Raw genomic sequence first — 24,277 nt, forward strand, 5'->3', positions numbered from 1 at the left:
ACACGCACACGCACACGCACACACACACAAATATACTCGGGGTCTTTAAAAGTTGGCAAGACAACCAAGGTCATTAGGTTTATTTCCATTTGCAGAGAAATGATTTTGGCAGCAATAATCTGCCCGGTGACACTCAGGTTCGTCAGAATCAACAAATAAAAGCTAAAGAGTGTGTACCCACATCAAGGAATCATTGCAGATTGTATAGTAAGGTAATCAAACAGAAGCATGTTCCTTCTGACCATTTTGCAATAAAATATGGATGGATGAGCTATTCCTTGTTTTTTGCATTTCCAAATTGAACATGATGCAGATGGATGTAGACACAGTTTTACCTCTTTCCTGACTACCCCCATACAATGTTGTGCAAAATTATATTTACTCCCTACCTTTTTCTCTTTTTTTGCATATTTGTCACTCTTAAATAACCAGAGTGAATTAAAAATGCAGCTTAAATGAAGATTTAATTTATTAACAGGATGAAAGCTATCTTAGTTTCTCCTCAAAAACGGCTTCTTGATATTCCACTGAGATTATGTCTGACGAGGCTTCGGCAAACAGCAGATGGGTCCTCTGTCAGGTCTTTGCTGGATTTTTTCCTATTTCTTAAGGACATCTGTTTTTGTTCATCTGCATAGATACTTTTTAGGCCTGCCACGTCTTTGCATCCTCCACTTGTCCAATGTCTAAAGAAAAACCTTGAAAAACTTGACTTATCAGTCCAGAATACCTTCTTTCAGTCATCTACAATCAAATGTTTGTGCTCTCTGGCCAATCTGAGACCTCAGTGGCTTCTTAGCAGCTATTCCTCCTTTTAGCATAACTGTGAGAACAAGTTACGTCTTGCCATATTTTTTATTTCATTGTTTCAATGTTTTAACATCTTATACTAAAATTTAAACCAACACACTGGACTCTGAGAAGTTAGAAATTAATCAAGCATAACATTAAAACCATTAAAACAAAAAGTAAGTAATAACTGTAAATTGGCATCTTAATAATCAACCAAACAAAGTACCAGAATTGGCTGATTGTGCGCATCCTCAGCTTGGTCTTCCAATATGCTTGATAAAAAGCTGTCCATTTCATCCATGTGTCACATGTGCACAGCAGCACAAGGAAGCAGTGTGGCTGTTGGCAAATGAGGAGCGAGGAAGACACAAAGTGCGCCAAATCAAACCAAAGTGAAACCACCACTACAACATTTGAACCTGAAATTAGCATCACCCAGCTAAACAGCTGAAGCCGGGCCAAAACTGGGTCATGCAACAAGACAATTATCCCATTGCCATTAATAGATCTGTGCGTAAACAAATGATGAACTGGATTTACACTGTAAAAAAGAAGAGACTGATGGAGTCACATATAAAACAATACAAGCTGTTGAATCATGGCGTGTATTTAGAGTGTCACATGCCATCTCTGCATTTTGGCTTTAACCTCGTTTTCTCCACCTATACGACAACTAATACCCAGTGTCCTTTTCCCAAGAAAGAGGGTACAGGATGGGATGAGGTGGGGATCTGATTTCCCCAAAGGTTTATGAGATGAGCCCTTCCTCTGAACTTTTGCTTCTTGAGCGTTCCCTGAAACGAGAAATGACCTGCTTCCTGTCCAACCCATGTGGTTCAGAAATGTTCAGCAAATCTTTTGCAGCATGTTTGTGCTGTGCTCGTATGTTATTCTTGTGAGTTCATAAAGTATTTCTTGCAGTCGTTAGCTGGGGTTAGATAAAGGCAAGCAAATCCAAGAAGAGTGGACAAGCAGGGAATTAATTATTCTAAATGGTGAATGATGGTGCTGAGCTCCCACCAGTGAACAGTAACAATGCACATGTGGACCACATATGAAATGAAGAGTCACACCAAAGCATACATTTTTGCACAGTACAGTTTAATATAAAGGCTGCAGCCATAACTGGTCTGTCTATGTGTCCCTGTCATTGTGGTACATCACACTCTGTCTGCAGCATACACACACAGAAACAATGATGCTGCTGTGTCAGATACATGTGCTCTTGGAGACTGGATGAGTGATTCCAGCTTAACACGCCCACAGCAGATGTCCAATCATCCTAATATAACAGCAGGAACAGAACAACACACTGGCTAAGACCTCAGATTAAAACTAGCATCCCAGAGGATAAAACACAGCAGCAATGCAGCAAACTAATACGAGCAAGATAAAGTGAGCTTTACTGATGGGTAGCATCAGCAAAATGCTACATGTTCTGCGTAAATTCATAAGCAGAAATAAAAAGAGGATATCAATATTTATATATATATATATAATGGAGCAAAAATGTTATTCTCTTTGTTTGGGGGCGGGACACAATTCTTCAAAAAGATTTTTCCACATTTGGGATTTTGACGGTAAAGAAACAGTAACAAGATTCCCTCACTGTACGGGTCAAAGGTTCAGGTTTGCTCTCAATATTTCACCTGTCGGTTGCTACCGTAGCGAAGGACAAACCAGAGTTGGAAAACCCCCAAAAATATATAAATTTGAAAGAGCGCAGCTCGCCAATAAATTACAGGAGCTCTCAAAAAGTACACTTTTTTAGAAATTAAAAAAATTACAAAATCTGGTCAACTTTAAACCTTTGAAACTATTTTGTATAGTTTGTCATAAAGTCTGAGGAAGAATTTAGTGTGGTGCCCTTGTGGCGACTTTTGGTAGCTGTTTGACAGTCACTGGTTTTTAGTAGACGGCTGAAGTATAAGGAACTTTTCTGTGCTGTGCCTTTGTGCAAACCGATACACATAATTTGAGGGTCTGAAACCAAACCACTGCAAATACAAGTCCTGCACTACTGTACTGTACAAAAGTACAGTACAGTAGTGCAGTGCTCTTGGAGTACAGTACTTTTGTACAACTTTTACCTGACTTGTTATCTATTAAGGTCAAAATCCAGTTAATACTTGTGTCCTCTTCAAAGTGATATGACTGCTAGTGAGAAACATTATTGTCTCCTCCTACTACACCTCTTGTTCGGTCTCTGACCTCCTCTGAGGAAGGATCATCCCACTGTCTGGCACAGTTTGCCAAGGAAGCAGGAGTTATGAAGGGGAAATTGCAACTGGCAAATGGGCAGTTTGAAAAAAGAAAAAGCCCGCCCCCCCAGGGCAGAAGTGGAGGGATAGAGAGGGAGCGAGGAAGAGAGAGGAAGAGAGAGTGTGTGTGTGTTTTGGGTTTTTTTTTTTTTTTTTTTGGGGGGGGGGAACTAATACTTGAATATGACCTGCTGGTGAACCTTGGTTGTCTTTGGAAGGCAGCAGAGTCTATGATGAGAAAGCCTGTTACAACCCCCCAACAATAGGTAATGAGTGGTAATAAGAGACAATGAGTAAGAGAGGGAGAGAAAGGGGTGGGGAGGAAGATGCAGATAATGCAAGCCAGACACAGACAGAGAAATTACAAAGAACCAGAGAGGGGAAGAGAGAGCAAGAGCAGCTGCAGCAGGGCTGAAAGTGAAGCTGAGAAGGTGCCGGGCTGTGGAGAGAGCATCCTGGGAGTTGGGTGACGAGAAACACTGTCCGTTTGTGGCCACTGATAATACTTTCCATTCTGACTGGCTTTATGTGGGGGTCTGCTGTGTGTTTGTGTGTGTGTGCGTATGTGTGTGTTTACAGGCCTTGTGTGAGCTGCTGATTCCCCTGATTGCAGGCTGGCGCCCTGCTGGCGAGCCCCCGCGCACTGAAATTAAATCCACTCTGCTCCGTTATAAATTATAATGCTTTACAAACAACACCCCCACTGGGGAACACAGGAGGGGGAGATGGAGAGAGAGCAAGACTAAGAGAGAATGGATGGTAATAGACGGAGAGAAGGGGAAGAGAAGGAGTAAGGAATTAAAAAAGACGAAGATAGAAGAAGATAGCAAGAAAAAACATTACCTTTTCTGGAGCTTTTTAATGTGATATGGATTGAGAATGTAAGATTCCACTAATATAAAACACATCTGCCAAAAGCTGCTTTGTAAGCAATTAAACAGAGCTAAGCAATAAAACAGTGGTGTACAAAAAAAGATAACAGATAATTGAATCAGGAAGGGCAGAGAAAGAAGAAAGAGAAAGAAGAACTGCACTTAAACTGAAGTGAACCAGCCTTAAATTTGAATAACACACTTAAAATAAATGTGGAAGGCCTTACCTTAAAAGCTATGAAGGAAAACGAGATACTCTTGTGAATATTGGGAAAAACAGAAAAGGGGGAGGAGAGATGTGAGCAGAGGAGATAACAAGTGAATGAAATGTAGGGATACTTTTGGGTGGGTGGCTATAAGGTGAGAAGGGGGAGAGAAAGCCTGAGCTAAATGGACCCTGTGGTGCCAGAGAGGCAGCATGTGGTGCTGATATCCAGCTACACTGGCACCAAATGAGAGGGTCAGGGCTCTTGTGGGAAACAGAGATCTAATATGTCAAACCTAGAGCTTATGTGGGGGATGATAACCAGTTAGCTGGTGCCAGGCTCCTGCAAGTCAAACAGAGGAGAGATGGACAGAAGGTGACAACTTCTCAGCTCTTCATGTCAGTTACAATTCTGAGACTTGCTGTTCAGTCTTGAAGCACAGTGATAGTGATTTTTTTCAGTGAAATGTCAAGCTCAAATATGAGGACTACAGTTATAGGCAGAAACATTTTAGGGCTGAAATAAGCTCAACTATTGCTGTATTTGCTTTATTTTGTAGATTTTGAGGTTTCAAACTGCCAGTTAGTAAAATCGCAACAGGCATTTTTTCAGTGTAGGCAGAAATTAGTGACAAAGTGATGAATCTCTCTATCTACACATATCTATACATCCAATCTAGTCCTGAAAGCTCAACCAGATCCATCTTAGTGAAGCACAATAGCCATGACTGATCTAGCATTACATGACGAGGGGTGTTTTCACGCCTACAGTTTGTTTACGCGGGTCTGAATCAGCTGATCACAGCTTTTCTCTGTGATTTGGTTTCTTTTTACTCAGAGAAAAATCCGAGTGAATCAAATGTGTCACTACACACCATGTTGTGGCGATCTGCCGTATAATTGGCTATAACGTAAGAATGCTCAGTCTGCTCATTGCCCAGATGTGTTTGGGGGAGGGACAACAAAAGCAGCATTGTGGACTATTGGAGAATTTACATTAATTTCACAGCTAGTTGCTAGCCTGTACAGACCTTTGCACATCTATAGTACCCTGCCATGTTCCAGGGTACAAAGCATACATAGCTACAGGACATTTTTTAGCTCAAACGTACATCCAACACCTGGTAGTTGGTTTGGATTGAGACTGAATCGTATTCACACCAGAAACAAACTGCTCTGGAATCGCACCGAGGTCGGGTCTTGGTGCGGTTGTTTTGGTCTGCACCTGAGTGTGATTACCGAGGTCACATGTGCAAAAACAAACCACACTAAGGGAGAAAATGAACGAGGTGCTCAGGTGTGAACACAGCCCAATGATCATTTTGATACAATAAAGTGATTTGCTGGGATTTCACCTGAACATCCTGCAAACTGCCTTGTAACTACCCAATGGCAGTTGACTCCATTAGCAAGACAATGCAGCCTGCAAGTGGTTGAAAACTGCTCTGGTTTGAGAAACCCAACAAAGGAAACAAAGCACTGACCTGGCTTCCAAACATCCCAGATTACAGTCCAATCAAAAAGTGAAGGCCATAAACTGCAAATGCAGGACTCAAGCATCGAGCCTTTTCTGAGCTGTATGGGTCACACAAAGAGGCTTGCACAATATCTGCCATGTGGTTTTAATGTTTTGGCTAATCAGTATACAGTCATGCATTCAAATATAAATTTCTTAATTTAATTTGTGTTAATAAAACAATTTATTTAGGCCTCCTAATGTATATCATGATAGATACAATAATATATAATACAGTAAAAATATTTTATAATAAAGCCACAGAGCCTGAGAAATGAGCAGAGTGTTGAATTAACAATTCTCGTGTTAACAAAAACTGGACATCGTGTTTGTATTCATTCCAGTGTTCTGCTGGTTTGAATTAGCTTGTTTGGATGTTTGTGAAGGAAATCAGTAACTGCAACCCATCTGTCATACTGAAAGTTTCTGACAGTGACAAACAACTATATATATCATATAATGTTTGTCATAATTATTAGTAATGGTCCCACATCCATGCCTCGCTATAGCTCTAACCAGACTGTTTTAAGAAAAACACACCTATTCTCCATCTCGCCAGGGGGCTGGGTCATGCGCGGCCATCTACACCGTCTGCCAATCAAACTTGAGACTCTGCCCCTTCAAACAAAACAAAGTCTCACTTCCGTTAAAGCCTAAACACAAAGGCACTGATACAGGACACAGCTGTCACTACCACCTACAAAGGGCTGTCACAGCCTGTGTGAAGGCAGCAGGAACTACTGTGCACTCTAATCACTGTTATAGTGTTTAATAGGCATTAAAGAGTGCAATGTGACCGTATTAGGTGTGAGTTTGTGTGTGTGTGTGTGTGTGTGTGTGTGTCTGTATGTGTGGTGGTCAGTCATACTACATGAAGGCATTTTTTTCTATCTCTACCTATCTATTTTTTAAAAAATAAAATAAGGCACATTTATAAATGTTGACACTGAAAGCTGCAGAAATGTTTTCTGGTATTGAAACATTTGGTAATATTGAACATATTTAAATTTCCCATATCAACAAACACATTGATACACTGAAGTTTCTGTTAGTGTATGGGTGAACGTGCTCAACTCAGACATTTTTGCTCATTTTACAGTACTGTGCAAAAGTCATGAGTCAAGTTTCATTTCTTTATTCGTCAGGAAAACTGGAAATAGGTACAGTGTTTTATTGATACATGGAAATACAGTAGAGCTGTAGAGCTGGGCGATATAAGACTTTTTCATATCACGATATGTTTTTTTCATTTCAGGCGATAACGATATATATCACGATATAAGGCAAATAACTATATTTGTAAGATTTAAATGTGCCGTTGCTCACAAGTAAAATGTGAAATAATCAGCAGCTTGTTTTGATTTAAATATTTATTTCCCATAATAAGTTCAACAGGGTAGATGTACTTAAGGAACATGAGACTTCAGTTTCAGATAAATAAAGGCAAATATTGCAAACTACACAAAAGGCAGCCGCTAAAGCGTTTAAGTTTCAAAATAGAACAAACAAAACAGACTAAATTGTCAATTCCACTTAGAAACAAAATATTAATTCTAAAAATAAATCTTAGTTTGTTTTACAGAAGAACGGACAAAATTGACTAACTTTTGTCAATATCAAATAAACTGAGAACTAAAAGGAAATTCTCAATCTCTCCTTGTTGTATAGCTTAGCTTTTCAAACAGTTTTAAAATAAAGATGCTAACAGGACATTCTGTTCTACTGAGTAGGCTATGGCATTCGTTATGTCGCTATGTCTCTTAGCTTTTTTGTCATATGGTAAGACGCTGGAGAAAGCCGACTCAATTGACTGTTGCTGCTTCACAGGGATTCTCCTGGTTGTTTTTGATGACGAATTAGCGCTTTCAGTCAGAGATTGAGCGTGCTCCAGTGGGTGGCACTGCTTCAGGTGATAAAAAAGGTTTGTTGTATTTCCAGACTTTGTGGGAACATATGCTTTCGGCACAATTTACAGTGCACGCTACTCTGTTTTTTGTTTTGTTTTTTTACTCTTCAAATAGCCGAAATCCCTCCACACTACGGAACTTCTCTGGCCCTTCCTTTCGACAATCTCTCCGGCACTGGAACCGTCATCTGTGTTGTCTTCGGTAACCTGGTCACCCAAGCTCTCGGTTGATTTTTCTCTGGTCGGCACACTCATTTCCTCCATTACCCGGCCGGCACACCGGCTGGCTGCTTCCTAAACAAATACACATGTGCGGCTTGGCACTTGTGCTGTACGTAACAAGTCACGTGACGTGACGCTGCGGCTGTGATTTCATGTTCTTTCTTTCTTTTCTTTTCTTGTTTTTTAAGAGAGGAAGAGAGAGAGATGAGGTCTATCGCAATAGTTTCATTTTTCTATCGAGAAAAAGTTATTTTGCAGTACATATCGTTATCGTTCTATCGCCCAGCTCTATGTGAGCACCTTTACTCTTCAACACAGCCTGAACTATGTTTGAGGTGGCTGTGGCTCAGGAGGTCACCTACTAACTGGAAGTTGGTGGTTCGATTCCAGTCTGCATGCCAAAGATCCTTGGGCAAGATACCAACCCCACATTGAGTGGTCAGTTAGAGTAGAAAAGTGCTAAGAATCAGTCCATTTACTTTGTCATCTTTAGCAATAATTCTCTAGACTTCCAGAACTCTTCTTGTTCTGCACAGCTTCCACTGATAGCTGTAGACACTTGACGGTATATAAGACCTGTGACTTTCAGTCTGGTTCTTGTGTAATTTGGAATATCTCAACATTTTCTCCCTGATTTCTCTTTGGAAGGACTTCTGTCAGTCCTGGGAGAGTGTACTGTTCTGCGTTCATAATTCCGTCAGTTTCAACAACATCGCCAACATTGCTGGCTGAAATGCATCTGCAAAACACGACAGACACTCACTGTTGTACCTTTGTCCTGACCAGCTGTCTACATATTGCTGATTGTTTGAACCAAAGGTTTCAAATTTGGATTCATCGCTGCACAGTTCATTCGATTAACTTTGCTGGATTTGTCAGATATTTCTTAATAACGTTTTTGACACAAAACTTTTTGATACAGTTCATCTGCTGTAGATATTCTTTTAAGCGTGCTACTTCATCTTTTGTCTGTACTTCTCCATTTTCCCAAAAAATTTTTAAGGACACACTGCACAGAAATGTGGCATGAGATATAAGACATGCCAAGTTTTTGGCTAATAGCGCTTCGGAAATCACCTTGTAAACTCAAAAACACAATTTTATACCCGCTGAACTGTGCTGTCTTTGACGTTTTGTAGAATCGAGTGAAGAATTGGGTTTTGTGCACGTAAATGTGTTTTTGCCCCAGGTTGAAAGTAAAGTACCAAAAGAAATCTTTACAAACACTTCTACTGTTATTGTAGAAAAACCAACATGAATGAACAGCAGCACCATAGCTGAACTTGAGAAAGGAAAATCGAAATACCAGCATCTTTATAAGAAGAAACAGACAAAGAAATGCTAAAGATGCCCAGAAAGAATAAGACACGTCCTTAAAATGTACCAAAGACGTACAGATGACAAGACAAATTCTGATGAACACAAAAAACTGAGCTACTTTGGCATGCTCTGCTGAGGTGGTAGAAAAGCAGCCTGCAGTCCTTGCAGACTGGTGAAAAGATTGAGTAAACAGGTTCGAGTCTCATGTAAATGCAAACTCAGCTTTGAGTCAGATTCTCCATATTTCACCTGAAGAGAATCAGGAGAAAGCAGAGATGACAGATGTGATCAGTACCAGCAAATCTCAACAAAATCACTTCCAAAAAAAACAACACTGGGGGGGAAATGCTTCAAATGAAAGATGGACAGCAAACAGCAATACCCATGTAACTGTAAGCATACTTGCAATCTTTTTTCTAACACTTGCTGGAAATGTCTCTTCTGCATCAAAATGTGTCTGAGACGAGTTGAGCTTGATTAGTTCTTTATGTCTTTTTAGTGTTGAACTAATAACAGAGCCACTCAAAACACACAAATCCTCTCTGCAAATGACAATAAAGAACTTTGGGATCGCACCAAAGTGTAATGACAATGATTAGCTAGAAGGCCCTCGGGCACTAGTATCTTTCTGGTTTTATTATGGGCCCCAAATAAAAAAGCAGTTTTCTCATGTATTGAATGTATTGAACAAAGTCCAGTCACAATTAAAATGTCCTTGAAAATGTAAAATGCGCCAAATTACAACAGTCACCTCAAGGCACTTTCTATTGTAAAGTAAAGGCCCTAAATAATACAGAGAAACTCCAACAATCACTGTTTGGAGAGACCAACAGTGAAGTACCACTGAACTGGGCCAGTACAACATCCAAAATAGTAACAGTTAAGTGTACCAGCTGTCCAATCAGCTCGTTTCTCTTCCCCCTCCCAGCTAATTACAATGTGATGCAAGCTTGAGCAAACAAAGTATTATAGGTCAGTTAAACATTCCTCTCATCTCAAGAAATCTGCTGTCACTTTTCCTGAGGCACACACATCTGCAAACACCTGATAGGCCTGAGCAGAGGCCTTCAGATCACTCATTGCCCGGGTTAAATTGTTACCACCTTTCTCTAATCCCTACTCTCACAATTAACTGTATGGTCAAGGACTTCAAAGTCCTTGACGGCCAAAGGGATTAACCCTGACGCTCCCAGAGATTTGTTTTTGATTTTGCTAAGATCCCGGGGTACTTTCATCTTTAGTCCTTCCTCTCAAAGTCCCACAGGGCCAAGCTGAGGGCAGGGGGGGGGTTGCTACTAATTTTGGCAAATTTTGGCAAATTCAGTGTGATATTTGACGGCAACTTTTAGAGTTACTACAAGGTTATTAAGACAAACACAAAAGTGTCCACAAAAGTAGGACACAACAGAAAGGGCCTATTTGTGTGTGAGGACAGTGATTAAGTTTTGGTGAGACTGCAAACATTTTTCTGTCTTTAAGTCATTCGGACGTGTGTTATCAGGAACTATTTATTCTTACTTAATTGGAATCAATTAGAGATTTTAACCTGTTCTTCCAGTCTCATGATACATCACTAAAAAAGGTGTAGTTGCCTGTGTAACCAAAACCTATTACACAAATAACATTTCTACAGTTCAACACAAAACAAACCATATTTCACAATTATTAGACTTTTGGAACTAATCATCATTTCTAAGAGATTCTCTCCCAAACCTGAATAACAATGACTTTTAGAAAACCTGAGAAAATACCATCTTTAAGGGAGGGAATCAAACTTTATTAGATCCAATGCCAGCTTATTGCCACTTTAAACATTCCACATGTTGTTGGTGCTGTTAGTGGGCAGAGGGCTCTGTGTCAGTGGAGTTGTCTTAGCAGCACTGGGCACTATCAGCCTGTTTCAGCCCAATCCCTTCAGCTCCGTCAGCTGTAACAGTGCCTATGTCGAAGGAGGTAGATAACCTTGTGTGTGTGTTTTTAGGGGTAATAGTGTGTGAAGAGCTGGTCCACGCATTCTGCCCCTCCTCTACACACCAACAGTCTACCCTGCAGTGCCTCAGCAGGAACTGGAGCAAATGCGTTTAGGAATTAGAAGACTGGGGAATGGCCTGAAGTGTGTGTGTGTGTGTGTGTGTGTGTTTGTGTGTGTGTGTGTGTTTTCATGGAGTTGTGCTGCTCTTTTGTGGTGTGCCAGCTCCTGCCAGCTGCCCCAGGATGTGGCCTGTCACTTCACATAGCTGCTGATGAGCCACACAAGTGTCAGGAAAGGTAAAGTTAGAGGTAACGCTGTGTCACAGACACACAAATACACACAGGAAAAACATGTGGAGAAAATGCTGTACAGTGTATGTGGGGCGGAGATCCTCACATGACTCAAACCATTAACGCTCATTTTCAAGCTTTTAATAATTACACTATATTAGCTGACCTCATAGCCCACTGAAATCTGACTGAAGAAGAAGCGGAAAATAAATCCACTCAACTTTCTCAGATGTCATCATCGATGTCGGTCTGGCTCTGGTCCCGCTGAATAGTTCTCCTGTACTTTGTGCTACTGTTTGTTGACATCACCATACCATAACTGGAGGAAACAAAAAAGTAACAACCGGAGGAGGAACAAGTGTTTCTGATCACTCCTGGGTCTCTTTGCCGATACTAATGCAAACGCATGGGAAAAAGTCCACCTGCGTCTCATTTACACAACCTTTATGCTCGTGCATTTATCGGGGGAAGAAAACTTTTTTATGGAGATAAATTCCACAGATACACATGAACAATATATGACCCCCCTCTATTCTCCTGTGCTCTCTTAACCTACTGAACAATGAAGCATAGCTAATGTTAAGTGCCATGCTATTAGATGCAGCAGCAGTAGACTGCCTGTGGCTCTGTGCAGCACCCAAAGGCTCCATATGCTGCCAAGCAAAGAAAGAGACACCAAGAAGAAAACAGAGGCCCAGACTGACATCTACAACTGCTAAAGTCTGACAAATGTATGTTGCATTTACACACTACTGTTCATCACATGTACAGAAATTTATGCTGATGGCAATTTTTGTTCATTCTTGTTTCCTGTTTGCCTTCTTTAAATGCTTAAAAATGGCACAAATCTTATGATTAGCAAATGAAAGAATAAAAAAATCATATTAGTGTAGTATGTGTCCCTATGTGACACAGTCGGGAAAAACAGTGTGGTGCCTAGTGTTCCCTCTTGGTTCTTATATAGCACTTTTCTGACCGCTCAAAGTGCTTTACACAACTTGTACATTCACCCATTTGCACAAGCATTTTCTTCTACATTGTTTCTAACTGCTTCCTATTTAACAATCACACATGGGGTTAGTACCTTGCCCATGGATACCTGGCATGCAGACTGGGATTGAACCACCAACCTTCCGGTTAGGTGACCTGCTCTACCTGAGCAACAGCCACACAACTTGCACTGTGCTTGTACCAAACTGATAATATGTATGCATGACTGCGGCCTCTATTTTTGCTTTCTGCTGTACTGGATCATCACGTATCAATCACATGACTGTAGTGCTGGTAAATTTGAAGACATCAACCTGGGTTCAGCAAAACTGTAAAATACATATTCACTATTTTCTGATACTTTACTGTCTAAGGAACCTTATTCAAAAATCTAATTATATAACGTCACTGTGATCTGAGGCCTAACTCGATGGTTTGAGATGTGGTAGAACTCCACTGAGAACGTCTGATCTGGCTCTCCGAGTCTGCTGCTACTGCTGGCTGAGTGACTAATACAGCACTCCTGAATCTTATCATGCACCATTATATGGATATTCCCTAGGTGATCCCCTACTATATGAACATGATCTACAATAATCTATGTGTTTTTATCAAATTACCAAACTCCATCTCTAATATGCAGTCAGAAGGCTGGAGAGCGACCCACAGATCCCGATGTAATTACACACTGTGCCTCTTCTCGGCCCACATACCATTCTGTCCCAATTCCCTGCTGTTTGGAAATCAAGGATATGCTGGTGACAAGTTACAGTACACATGCCCCAGTTAACCTTTGATGTGAACATGTTCTTTTCTGAGGGAATGATATGGAGGCCTAAACCATGAGAGGCTACAGACTATCCCTGCAAACTGTATGGCTTCAAAGTCCCGTCTCTAATTTGAACCTTTTGTGCCACTTAAAAAGCCCATGGACTAATTTGACTCTGGCATGTAACAACCGTTTACAGGAATGTTTGTCTGTCCCGTGAGTGTGTGTTTGTTTGTGTGTGTGTGTGCACGTATGTTACCACAGGCCTACCTGCTTTGATCATGGTATTGGAAGATTATGACAGCGCACACACACACACACACACACACACACACACACACACAGTGCAAAAGATTAATCAAAACTACACACAGCACCACGTCTGCAGAGCGTGTAGACACATAAGCGGACATACAGACCTACAGGTTACCCTGGCACTGAGGTTTTATTTACTTACAGGGAACTCCAATCACCTCATGCTTCTAAATAAGAGCCCGACAAATGTTTGGCCCCACGTGGATGTATTTACTTAAAAACCACCTTTCTATAACAGTATAGAAAGTAAGTATAGACGGTGAGTATTTTGCAAAAACGTGATACTCCATCACTTGGACACAAATGCTTGCAAAAACACTCATGGTGGGTGTATTATAACAAGCAGACATGGGAATCGAAGACAGAACTACTCACTGAAATTTACTGCTCTCCTGAAGCCTGAGAAGCTGTCTACTGCATTACCAAACCATTCAAAAAATACACACTACATAAAAGTGAAGAAAAATGTGTATGAGATTGTGTACAGTGGTCCCTCGCTATAACGCGGTTCACCTTTCATGGCCTCACTGTTTCGCTGATTTTTTTGGTGCAGTTTTGCATGTTTTGTTTTACAGCGCATCGTGTTCTGCGTCCTGATTGGTTGTAGACCACTGTCAATCAATCTCGTGGCGTGTCTCCTGTACAGTACAGAATGTGTTCAGCGTGTCAGATTTACATAAATCTTCGATCCTAGCAGTGTGACTCTGTGCTGTACTGTATGTTTGTAACTCTTCTCCCCAACAAACACAACAATGTCCACGAAACGTTTTGCTCCTGCAGTAGCTCCCAAAAGGCAGAGGAAGATGCTAACCATCGCACAAAACGTTGGACTTCTGGACATGCTAAAGGATGGTAGAAGTTACCGTATTTTCGGATTATAAGGCGCATTAAGCGAAACAAAACAGTCAGATAAGTCAAACTTTACTCAACTCGTTCTTCCTGCTTCCTCTACTTCCGTACCATTGATTCATTAATGTTGAATTCTCTGGCAGCGGCTCTATTCTCATGTTCTGGACCTGAAAACAGGGTTTGAGCTTTGGTTTCAGTCTATAATACTGGACTTATTTTTCTACAAAGGTTTGAACTTTGAGAGTTTAAACAAGAGAGAAAAGTGTGACAATGTTCATGCCTGTCTGAGAAAAGTGTATAAATTATGTAGTGAGGGGTTTTACAGCCTTAAAACATCTATAATAATTGTAAAAAATAAAGTTGGCTACTTCGCGGATTTCACCTATCGCTGGTTATTTTTGGAACGTAACTCCCGCGATAAACGAGGGACCGCTGTATTCTGACTTTGCGTCATGCTTTAACTGATCTGGTCTGATGTATCCACCATGCCAGATGAACTACTCCAAAACAAGGACATATAAACACACACAAAAAACAACAACAAAACACATCGACCTGAAAACTAAGATAAAGGCATACTTAAATACCCCGGTCAGCCATCACTTATGTCGAGGACCATGTGTGGAATTCCCTCTCTGTCTTCAGCGGTGACAGACGGGCCTTTACTGTCATTCTGGCCAACCAAAGTCGCTACAACTACGACATCAGCAAGGGGGAGCTACCTCTGGGGACCGATGATTAATTAACATTGGCTTCAGCCGGCAGCCTGGCACAGGATGTGATCTAATTGACAGTGGGTAATTATGTAATGGCTTCGTCTTGTAAAAGGAGATGAGCTGGAAGTACTGTAACCCAGAGTGGAAATGCAAAAGCACCGTGGACACTGGAAAATGCACACAAACTAAATGAGGCTGGTTTGTTTTCCTGTCGTTACCCTTTTACCTTTCCTGATGTGTGGGTGGCTTGCTGGGCATCGAAGGGGTGGTGGAGGTAGTCATCCCTCGCTCAGCTCACTTGGTAATAGGCCAGTCTGTGTTTGTTTACCCCAGCTGGAATGTCACGAAGCAGCCGGCCCTTTGATCCGGCATTAATGTCACCACAATATGTGTCATTATCTGGGAGCCGGGCTCCACTTCACATCCCACTTATTGGAAAAAGAAACGTGACTAAGATGCTGTTCACTAAATATTTTGAACAGGATAGGAAGACATTGCACGCCAGTGGAGGCATGTGATTGAGCCTGTGTGGAAGGAACAATCAAAAAAGGGGTTCCAAGCAACAACGTAGTGCCGTAAGAAGCAGCAGGAGCTGAGATCAAATACAGAGAAGCGGTAGGTGCCAACGTACAGCAGAGGCAAATACTGAAAAAACAGTTAACAATAATGGTCAAAGCCAACAGCAACACAAACTATAACTTCTAAGATGACACAAAAGTTGAATTAACATCTTCAGCAGCAGGGTGTTACATTTTTTTTACAATACAATATGTATCTCATGATTTACGTTACATAGCAATCAAATTAGCGCACTAGCAAGGACCAAGAAAGGTCCAAATTACACACCAAACAATTATCTATGGCATTAGCAGCTGTGCAGCTGAGAAAATAAAGTCAGCTTTTGAGCACGCTTAATAACTGCCCCCCTCCCTTCACCACCAAATAATGCAGATCAAGCAGAACCCCCCAAGGTAGCTACTTTAAAGCAAAGACACGGACACTGTATTAGCAAATATACTGCTGCAGAAGAAGCAACTGTCAAGGTAAAGTACAAGTTGTTATTAAGTACTGACCTGGAATCAGATTAAAAACTCCTTTGATCTTAATCTTACTGCTGAAGGAAATGAGGAAAATCTGATCCTGTGTCAGTGGTTTTTAGGCCCTTTGATGTCAAAGTGGAATGGAGGCCGGCGCAAGAGCACTGACTTAATGAATATGATTCTTACTAGTTCCCATGAGGTAATTCCTTTTCTTAAAGCAGTCACTACATATTGCACCTCCTCTAATATCTCTTACGCTGCTTTTTGAAAATAAGAGCTTGTAGTGATCACTGGGATATTTTCAAAAATTAAGACTGCTGCTCTACGTTAACTTCAGGAATTAGTGTCTGAATATGGAATAAAAGCCTGAGAGGACATAAAAGTGGCTGTATAGAGGGCTAAAATAACAGTCTGACTACACAGGCTCAGCTCCATCTGCTTCTAATTACTCACTATCCGTGATGTGATGGAGGGGAAAGAGGGGGTGAGTACAACAGGAACTTATGTCAGCACTGGGTTACATGACTGACGGAGGTTAGAAAAAAAAAACAAAACAGCGTTTCATTTAGGATAGTAAGCCCTGTTACCTGGGAGCTGTGTTTTCATGCATGGCTCTGTTTGTGTGCATGTGTGTTTGGTTATATGCACATTTATTTCAGCATATCTTCACTGCTGCTATCACTAATTTAATGCCACAGTGTATGAGCCGGACTTCAAACGGTGCCTGCATGCACTACAGAGTTTAAAATTGCCCAAGTGAGCAGACACAACAACAGGCCGAGCTAATGCTTTTCTGCACAGGGAGTATGTGTGGGCATGGCGAATAATGTCACATTTCACATGCAAAGTTTATAAGTGGCACATTGAATAGGACGCTAATAGCCTAGCTAGTAATCCAATACTAGTCCACCAGAGATAATCATAATTTATTTACTCATTAGCATTAGACAGTTGCCACCATCCCTATTTATTTGTGGACGATGCTATGGATGAATACACTAACCAGTTGAGGTTTGCCTTTTTTTAAATACATAAGTTAAATCACTTTGCTGAGGTACTGCTAATCAGTCTTTTCTAACCCACAGCTTGTTTGGCTTCCACACCGTCAATGTTGGCCATCTACATCATGGCCAGTGCAAATTTACAGCAGATAATAAAGTTATTTTTGATTTAAATACTCCTTAGCATTATGATCTATCATGTTTATGGTTCTCCATGGTCGAGAAGCATTCATGTAGCTCAGGTTTGCTCTGTGACATCATCAGCCACAACATTAAAGCCAATGGTGGTGTTTACCGTCAGCCTCAAAACGAGTGCGATGTATTAGAAGTTGATATGTGGAAACCAGGGCTGGGTGATATGAGGAAAATCTAACATCACAATATTTTTGGGCTATTTTCTAAATAACAGAAACAAGCATAAAAAATGTAAACATTGTTAATTTTGCCGTAAATGACTTTTCAGCTGGTGAAATAAATTCCTGGTAGTGCTACCTTTAGCAGCAATAGTTTTACAGCATGTTTTGTTTGCGTCTCATTCCCTCGCTCGTCTGAAACTCCCGCTGTTGCCATATTTTTCCCTATCTGGTAGCATATAAACACGCATGCTCAGTGCAGTGCGCCAGGTAGAAAGTTTTCCGGATGGGAGGGGGGATTAATGATGCATTTGCAGCATGTGGGAGAAATAAAAACTCAGAGTAAATTACGTGCAGACAGCTTAATATGACAACTTACACTCGATGGTTATGATAAAACCATTATTGAAAAACTTGCAATGCATCGAGTACATTCAATATATCGCCCGCCCCTAGTTGAGACAGGGTCAATGGAATGAATAAGTGAAAGGGTCTGTGGCAGCGACTAGGAACAACGAGGTATTGGTCTAAACCTGCTGTGGTATTTAAATCTTCTCCCTATGCCAATGTGGGTCTTTATGCGGGTGCTCCAGTTTCACCTGACAGTTCTGCGTTTTGCCCAAGTGTACGCTGAAAACTGGAGACTGTATACATCATTTTTACTCCATCTTTCCTTTACTGTGGTTGTGCACTTACTGCAGTTTGCCATACTACGAGCTATTAGCCGAGGCTGTCTCTCAGGTAAAATAAAGCTTTTAGACTTCCCAAAAAGTAAGAAAAAAATGGGGTTGAGGAGGATTTTATTTCTTTTTGCTGAAAAGAGGATATGATGATATTAGAATGGTGATTTTATGTATAATGTTGATTTTATGTCCCTTATATTTTCACACTATTTATTATTATTTTTGTGTTTCTTTGTATCCATTGAGTTGGGGTGTTTCTTTGGCTACATTCACACTGCAGGCGAAAGCGCATCAAATCCGATTTTTTCGCCCCTATGCGACCCGTATCCGATCTTGGTATGACAGTGTGAACGGCACAAATCCGATATTTTCAAATCCGATCTGGGTCACTTTCGTATGTGGTACTGAATCCGATACATATCCGATGTTTTAGAAAGCGACTGCTGTGTGAACGGTCAAGTCGCATTAAATCCGTCTTTTACGTCACTGACACAAGACAGACGCCAATTATCAGCGCCGGAGAAGCGCCCGATAGGACATCGCGAACGATTTCCTACCATCCGGTGAAACTGTTGGGAAGACAACGTTGGAGAAATGTGAACATTTTATTTTTACTGTATTTTCTGCAGATTCTGACAGAAATCTGCAACTATCCTTTGAAGCACCGCTCCTCTAAAACAGCAATAAGGATCATTATTAGGTTATTTGCATTATTATGTAAATAACAAAATAACTTAAAGCAAAAATTTGGAAACATAAAGTCCGAAGTCTTTATATTAAGGGCAATCAGTCAAACAATATTGTTTGCTCTGGGTCTAAACAGAGCGAGTTGTGTGTGACATCTTCTTTTGCGCATGCGGGCCGCTTTGAGCGTTCACACTAGAGCGCGTTTGCTGTCGCATTTTATTTGTAGTGTGAACAAGCAGACAAAAAAAAAATCGGATTTGATCAAAAAATCGGAATTGAGCATTAAGACCTGCAGTGTGAACGTAGCCTTTGATTCTGTTTTGCTCTGTTGTCCATAAGGTTCTTCCTGTTTCCATTTGGCTCATTTTAACTGCAATTAGAAACAAATAAAAATGGACAAAGGGTGCACCAATAATAATGTATCATTATTATTATTATTATTTTGTAATTGTTTTGTAGGGCTGGAAATACTATTTGTAATCAGCTGTGATTGTTTACTACAGTAATCATTAGCTCTAATTCCGGGTTTAATATTGCAGAAAAAAGTGAAACAACAACAACAAAAATGGAGAAGAAAGAAGAAAATCACAATGGTGAAAGAGGCAGAGACAAATGTCACTTCAATGTACCCAGGGCTCTCACCAGTCAATGAGTAACATGCACACACACACACACACACGCACACGCACACACACACACACACACACTGAGTCACAGTGACAGAGGCGTAAGAGTAACACAACACTCTGACAGCGTTAGGGTTAGTCATCTGTCAAGTACACACAACCACACACACTCACAGATGAGTGGAGTGGACTTAAGCCTGAGACCTCAGCAGTGACCCTTGTCTCTTTTCAGCCAATCCTTTCACATCAGCGTTCGTCCTCGCTTTCAAACACGCACAGGCGCGCACACACACACACACACACACACACACACACACACACACACAATTGTCTGTCATCATCATGATGTGTTGCAGTGCACATCTAACACCCAGTGGCTCAACATAACTATGAACTGGAGGTGTTTGGGATGCAGTAAGCAGAACATGTATGACAAACAAACAAACAACATGTGATTAGCGTGAATAATGGTTTGTTAATGTGCATGTGGCTTGGCTATTTAACATTTGTGAACTTTGACCTTTGGTTGATGAGTTTCGTCAAATAAAAAAAAGTTTTTAAATGTAGATTAGACTGTTTTTGGTGTCACATACAAGGATAAGATTTTTCAGGATAAAATGCAAATATTTGTTTCTTCATTAGTTGCCTGATCGTTAACTAAACTGCTTTAGATTTGAGACGACTGCTTGGAAACTGTTTGCTTTGGCTGAGAGAAAATGTACTTTTCATGATATTTTCTTATTCTTTTTTGTGATATATTAACTAAGGGGCTGCGGAAACACAAGGAGTGTAACAAATGTGTGCGAGTATGTATCTGTGTGCGTGTCTGCGTAGTGACATTTCCCTAATGTAGCAGTAAATGTGCCCCTCATTAAGTGCTCTCTGACAGTGATGTGGGCTGACGAGAGCGCAGACGCCTGGCTCCTGGACTGGTGCCCTGATGGGGAATATGCTCACACTCTCTTGCACACTCACTCACATACACACACAGACTGTCTCACAAACACCCACGCACACAGAAATATATACAGAAAGACTGACAAGCACACAAACACTTAAACCTAAGAGCTCCGCAGCAAGGATGTTTCAATCCAAGTTTGGATGTCCGTGTCTCTGTCGGAGGTTTTGGATTTTTTATGTCTGTGTGTGTGTGTGTGTGTCTCTGTGTGTGTGTGTGTGTGTGTGTGTGTTGATGAGAGAATAGCTCAGCATTTCAAACTAAAACTATCATTTTTTTAAGACCGTCTGATATAAATTTCTTGTTAATCATAAAAACAAAGAACAAACTTCTTCCTCTTTGATGATGGGGTAATAAAATAAAATCAGTCAATTATTAAACATGTCTCTGTTATTTTTTATTCCACAGGATCAAATTCTGGACAGTGTATCGACACAGGATACAAATGTGCGTGTGTGTGTTAGACTTGACACAATATTTGGGGCAGATGAGGGTCTGGAAGCACAGAGGCACATCTGCTGTAGAAAAATGGCTTTTTGGACTAACACCATTAACACAATGGTGGCTGCTGGACAAAAATGTATCTACAGTGTGTGCATGTGTGTCTTTACGCAGCTATTAGTCATGCTCCATATGTCTTCGAGTGAGGGACAGTGAAAGCATGGTGTATCTGTGCTGTGTGTGGGGGGGGGGGGGGGGGGGGGGGGGTTGACCGACTGACCCCAGCGACTGCCTTTTTATGCCTCACAAATATGACTGACAAACACACAGAGAGAATAATGGAGGATGTGACTGTGTGACTGTGGAGGCACAGCTAAGAGTACACCAGGAAAATGGGCAGTCTATTCACACAAGCAGGGTCACATGTGCGGTAAGGTTCGCTCAAAAAGAGGTTAGCTTCCCTTTGCCTGATTCGCTGAGAAGAGACGGCCAAACAGACAATTTCCCCATCGCGCTCTAAAAGAATCTATGACCCTTTTTCATTTGTGTGCACACTGGAAGCAATTTGCTCGCCGCGCGTCGCTTTGAAGCTGCCAGCTGGTCCCTTGCAGACATTTCAGGCTCTTTTTGCCCAGGTGACCCTCTAATGTATGTACTATGAGGTCATATGTCAATCAACAGTATTCTGCACTCTCATTGGTAAGCTCTTCAGGTGTGCACCCCAACGTTTATTGCAGATCCCGCCCCACCAATTGCTTCTAGTGCAGGGGTGGGCAATCTCAGTCCACGAGGGCCGGTGTCCCTGCAGGTTTTAGATCTCACCCTGGGTCAACACACCTGAATCACATGATAAGTTCGTTACCAGGCCTCTGGAGAACTTCAGGACATGTTGAGGATCTAATTTAGCCATTTAAATCAGCTGTGTTGGTTTGAGGACACATCTAAAACCTGCAGGGACACCGGCCCTCGTGGACTGAGATTGCCCACCCCTGTTCCAGTGTGTAGCATTAGTGATTTGAATGCTGTGTGAGATTTCACCCACATTGAAATAATAATCGTAAATATTGTCAAGCCAAGTACCGACACAAATAATTGTTTCATGGCTCAGTGTCACTACAGTAAAAATAGATTGGAAACCTTTTCTCACCACAGAAGATCATCTGCCTCCATCTCACCCATCCCCATCCCCAGCGTGCTCCTCTTTCACACCAACCCTCTGCATGTCCTCCTCCGTGTGCTCCCCTTTTCCTCCAGCCTGGCAGCTCCATCTCCAAACCATCCCAACCTTGTTTCTCTAATTTAGTCTCCAAACTAGTAAAACTGTGAAATGGTAAATGGCCTGTATTTATATAGCGCCTTTATGGTCCCTAAGGACCCCAAAGCGCTTTACATATCCAGTCATTCACCCATTCACACACACATTCACACACACATTCACACACTGGTGATGGCAAGCTACGTTGTAGCCACAGCCACCCTGGAGCGCACTGACAGAGGCGAGGCTGCCGGACACTGGCGCCACCGGGCCCTCTGACCACCACCAGTAGGCAACGGGTGAAGTGTCTTGCCCAAGGACACAATGACCGAGACTGTCCAAGCCGGGGCTCGAACCGGCAACCTTCCGATTACAAGGCGAACTCCCAACTCTTGAGCCACGATCGCCCCAACTCCGAGCACCTCCAACTCGGCTCTTTCTTTCGGTCAGTGCCACGGTCTCTAAACCATACGCCCCAGCAGCTCTCACTGTCATCTTGTAAAACTTTGATTCATGTATCCATCCTTCTGTCAACCTGACATATTGCTCATTTTCAAAAAGATGATCTTGGGGGTGAATGAAAGTATTGAGCATACTTTGAACAGTTTATTAATGAACCCACTGATGCTGATAAACTAGCAGTAAAATGTGTTGAACTGACACATTAGATAGCAACAGTAAATCACTGTAAATGTATCTGTTCAAACTGGTACACAAAGTTCAGTCTGATCAGATTTCCTTTGTTTCCGTGGCCTCATGATTCAAATAATTTCTGCTGTAAATCCAAAAACAAATATTCTAGCATGTTAGCAATGATGTGAAATCTTGAAGACAATGTTCACACAATTAACATAAAAAAATACTGTACATATGTACAGTATTTTTTAATGTTAATTCGACACAATATGAATGATTGGATTTGTGTCCAATTCAGTGTCTAATCCACATTTGGCTACAACCTCTATTACAAAGGCAGACATGGCATCTGAAGGACCTTATCATCATTGTACTCCAGTGGGAGTCAATGAAACTGATCAGGTCTGAAAGATCATTCACACTTTCTTTCCATACAGATTTATATTCACCTCTTGATGCAAAGTGAGGAAAAGTGAGCAACTGTGTGGAGCACGCAGACCGTGGGTGTACTGGCAGGCCGCTGCTGGACTGGATTCAGTTCTTGTTATAAATACAGGGGTTAGAGGTGTGACTGTAAAATGTGCTGTGTGTATGTGTTTGTGTAGCCAGGGGCGTAAGGGTTAATTGGTGTTGCGTGTTAAAAGGTGTTAACAAGGCAGGCGGACACCCAAGGAGCAGTTTCAAGACACACACACACACACACACACACACACACACAGTCATATTAGCTGGAGTCAAAGTGATAAAAAATGCATGGCAATATAACAGAGCCAGTTTCTACACAGCCAGTGTCTTTTCAACATCCTCCAATGTACCAGCCTAACAGAAAACTACATTTTCCACAGTAAACACAGGCTGACCTACAGTATAGTTCTGCTCTTTAGTTGTGAACAGACATAGCATTTCTCTAAAAAGGAAATATTACAGAGGTTTGGGGTTTCCTTTTAGATTAAAAAAAGAAAAACAAGAAATATATTATTTTTCTATTACTTTTTTGGGTTATGGCATATTTTAGGATACTAAATATCTTTATCTTTATCAACTAAAACAGGCTTTTTCAAATCTATTTCAGTAGAAGGGTAATACCCTCCTGTGCTATATATGGCAGTGTTAGCTAAGTGGCACTCCTAGAGCCTCTGGCTGAGCCTGTGGGGACGATGGAAGGAAAAAAGAAACCAATGAGACAGAGAAAAAGAAAGGGATGGTTTCAGCTAAAAGGCCCTCACTGCCTGGAGGCACTCCATACACTCTAATGATTGCCAACAGGATGTGTGTGTGTGTGTGTCCCTTGACAAAGAACCTCTAATCAGATGGAAGTGTAAAGGGAAGGAACACTCTTAGGTCATACGTGTGTCTCTATGTGAGTATCTGTTCACTTTGTGTCTGATACATTTTTTCTGTGAAATGTTCCACTGACACATATAGGCCATGACACACACACACACTTGAAAAAATCTTGATGCTAGCACTTGTGCAGTATTACACACACACACACACACACACACTGTTGTAGAGTCCGATTAGCAGTTGACTGAATGTCTATGGAGGTGACACGGCATCAGACTGACCTGCCAACACAGTGCACTGTGGAAAGCGCTGCTG

At 41.4% G+C, this 24,277-nt stretch overlaps 1 protein-coding gene across 6 annotated transcripts in view; it reads right to left on the minus strand.

Annotated features, from left to right (window-relative positions):
- The window catches only part of bcas3 (BCAS3 microtubule associated cell migration factor), a 315,717-nt gene that overhangs the window by 151,287 nt on the left and 140,153 nt on the right, over window positions 1-24,277 (minus strand). Inside the window, exon 24 of one of the 6 annotated variants that reach the window (XM_019367616.1) lies at window positions 6,230-6,264. The exons of the other annotated variants lie outside the window; for them this stretch is intronic. Coding sequence (XP_019223161.1) covers window positions 6,245-6,264 — 20 coding nt within the window. The 3' untranslated portion in view covers window positions 6,230-6,244. Of the gene's footprint in view, window positions 1-6,229; window positions 6,265-24,277 lie in introns of those variants that run through there. 6 annotated transcript variants of the gene reach the window in all.

The sequence above is a fragment of the Oreochromis niloticus genome, linkage group LG14, assembly GCF_001858045.2.
Source record: "Oreochromis niloticus isolate F11D_XX linkage group LG14, O_niloticus_UMD_NMBU, whole genome shotgun sequence".
Lineage (NCBI taxonomy): Eukaryota > Metazoa > Chordata > Actinopteri > Cichliformes > Cichlidae > Oreochromis > Oreochromis niloticus.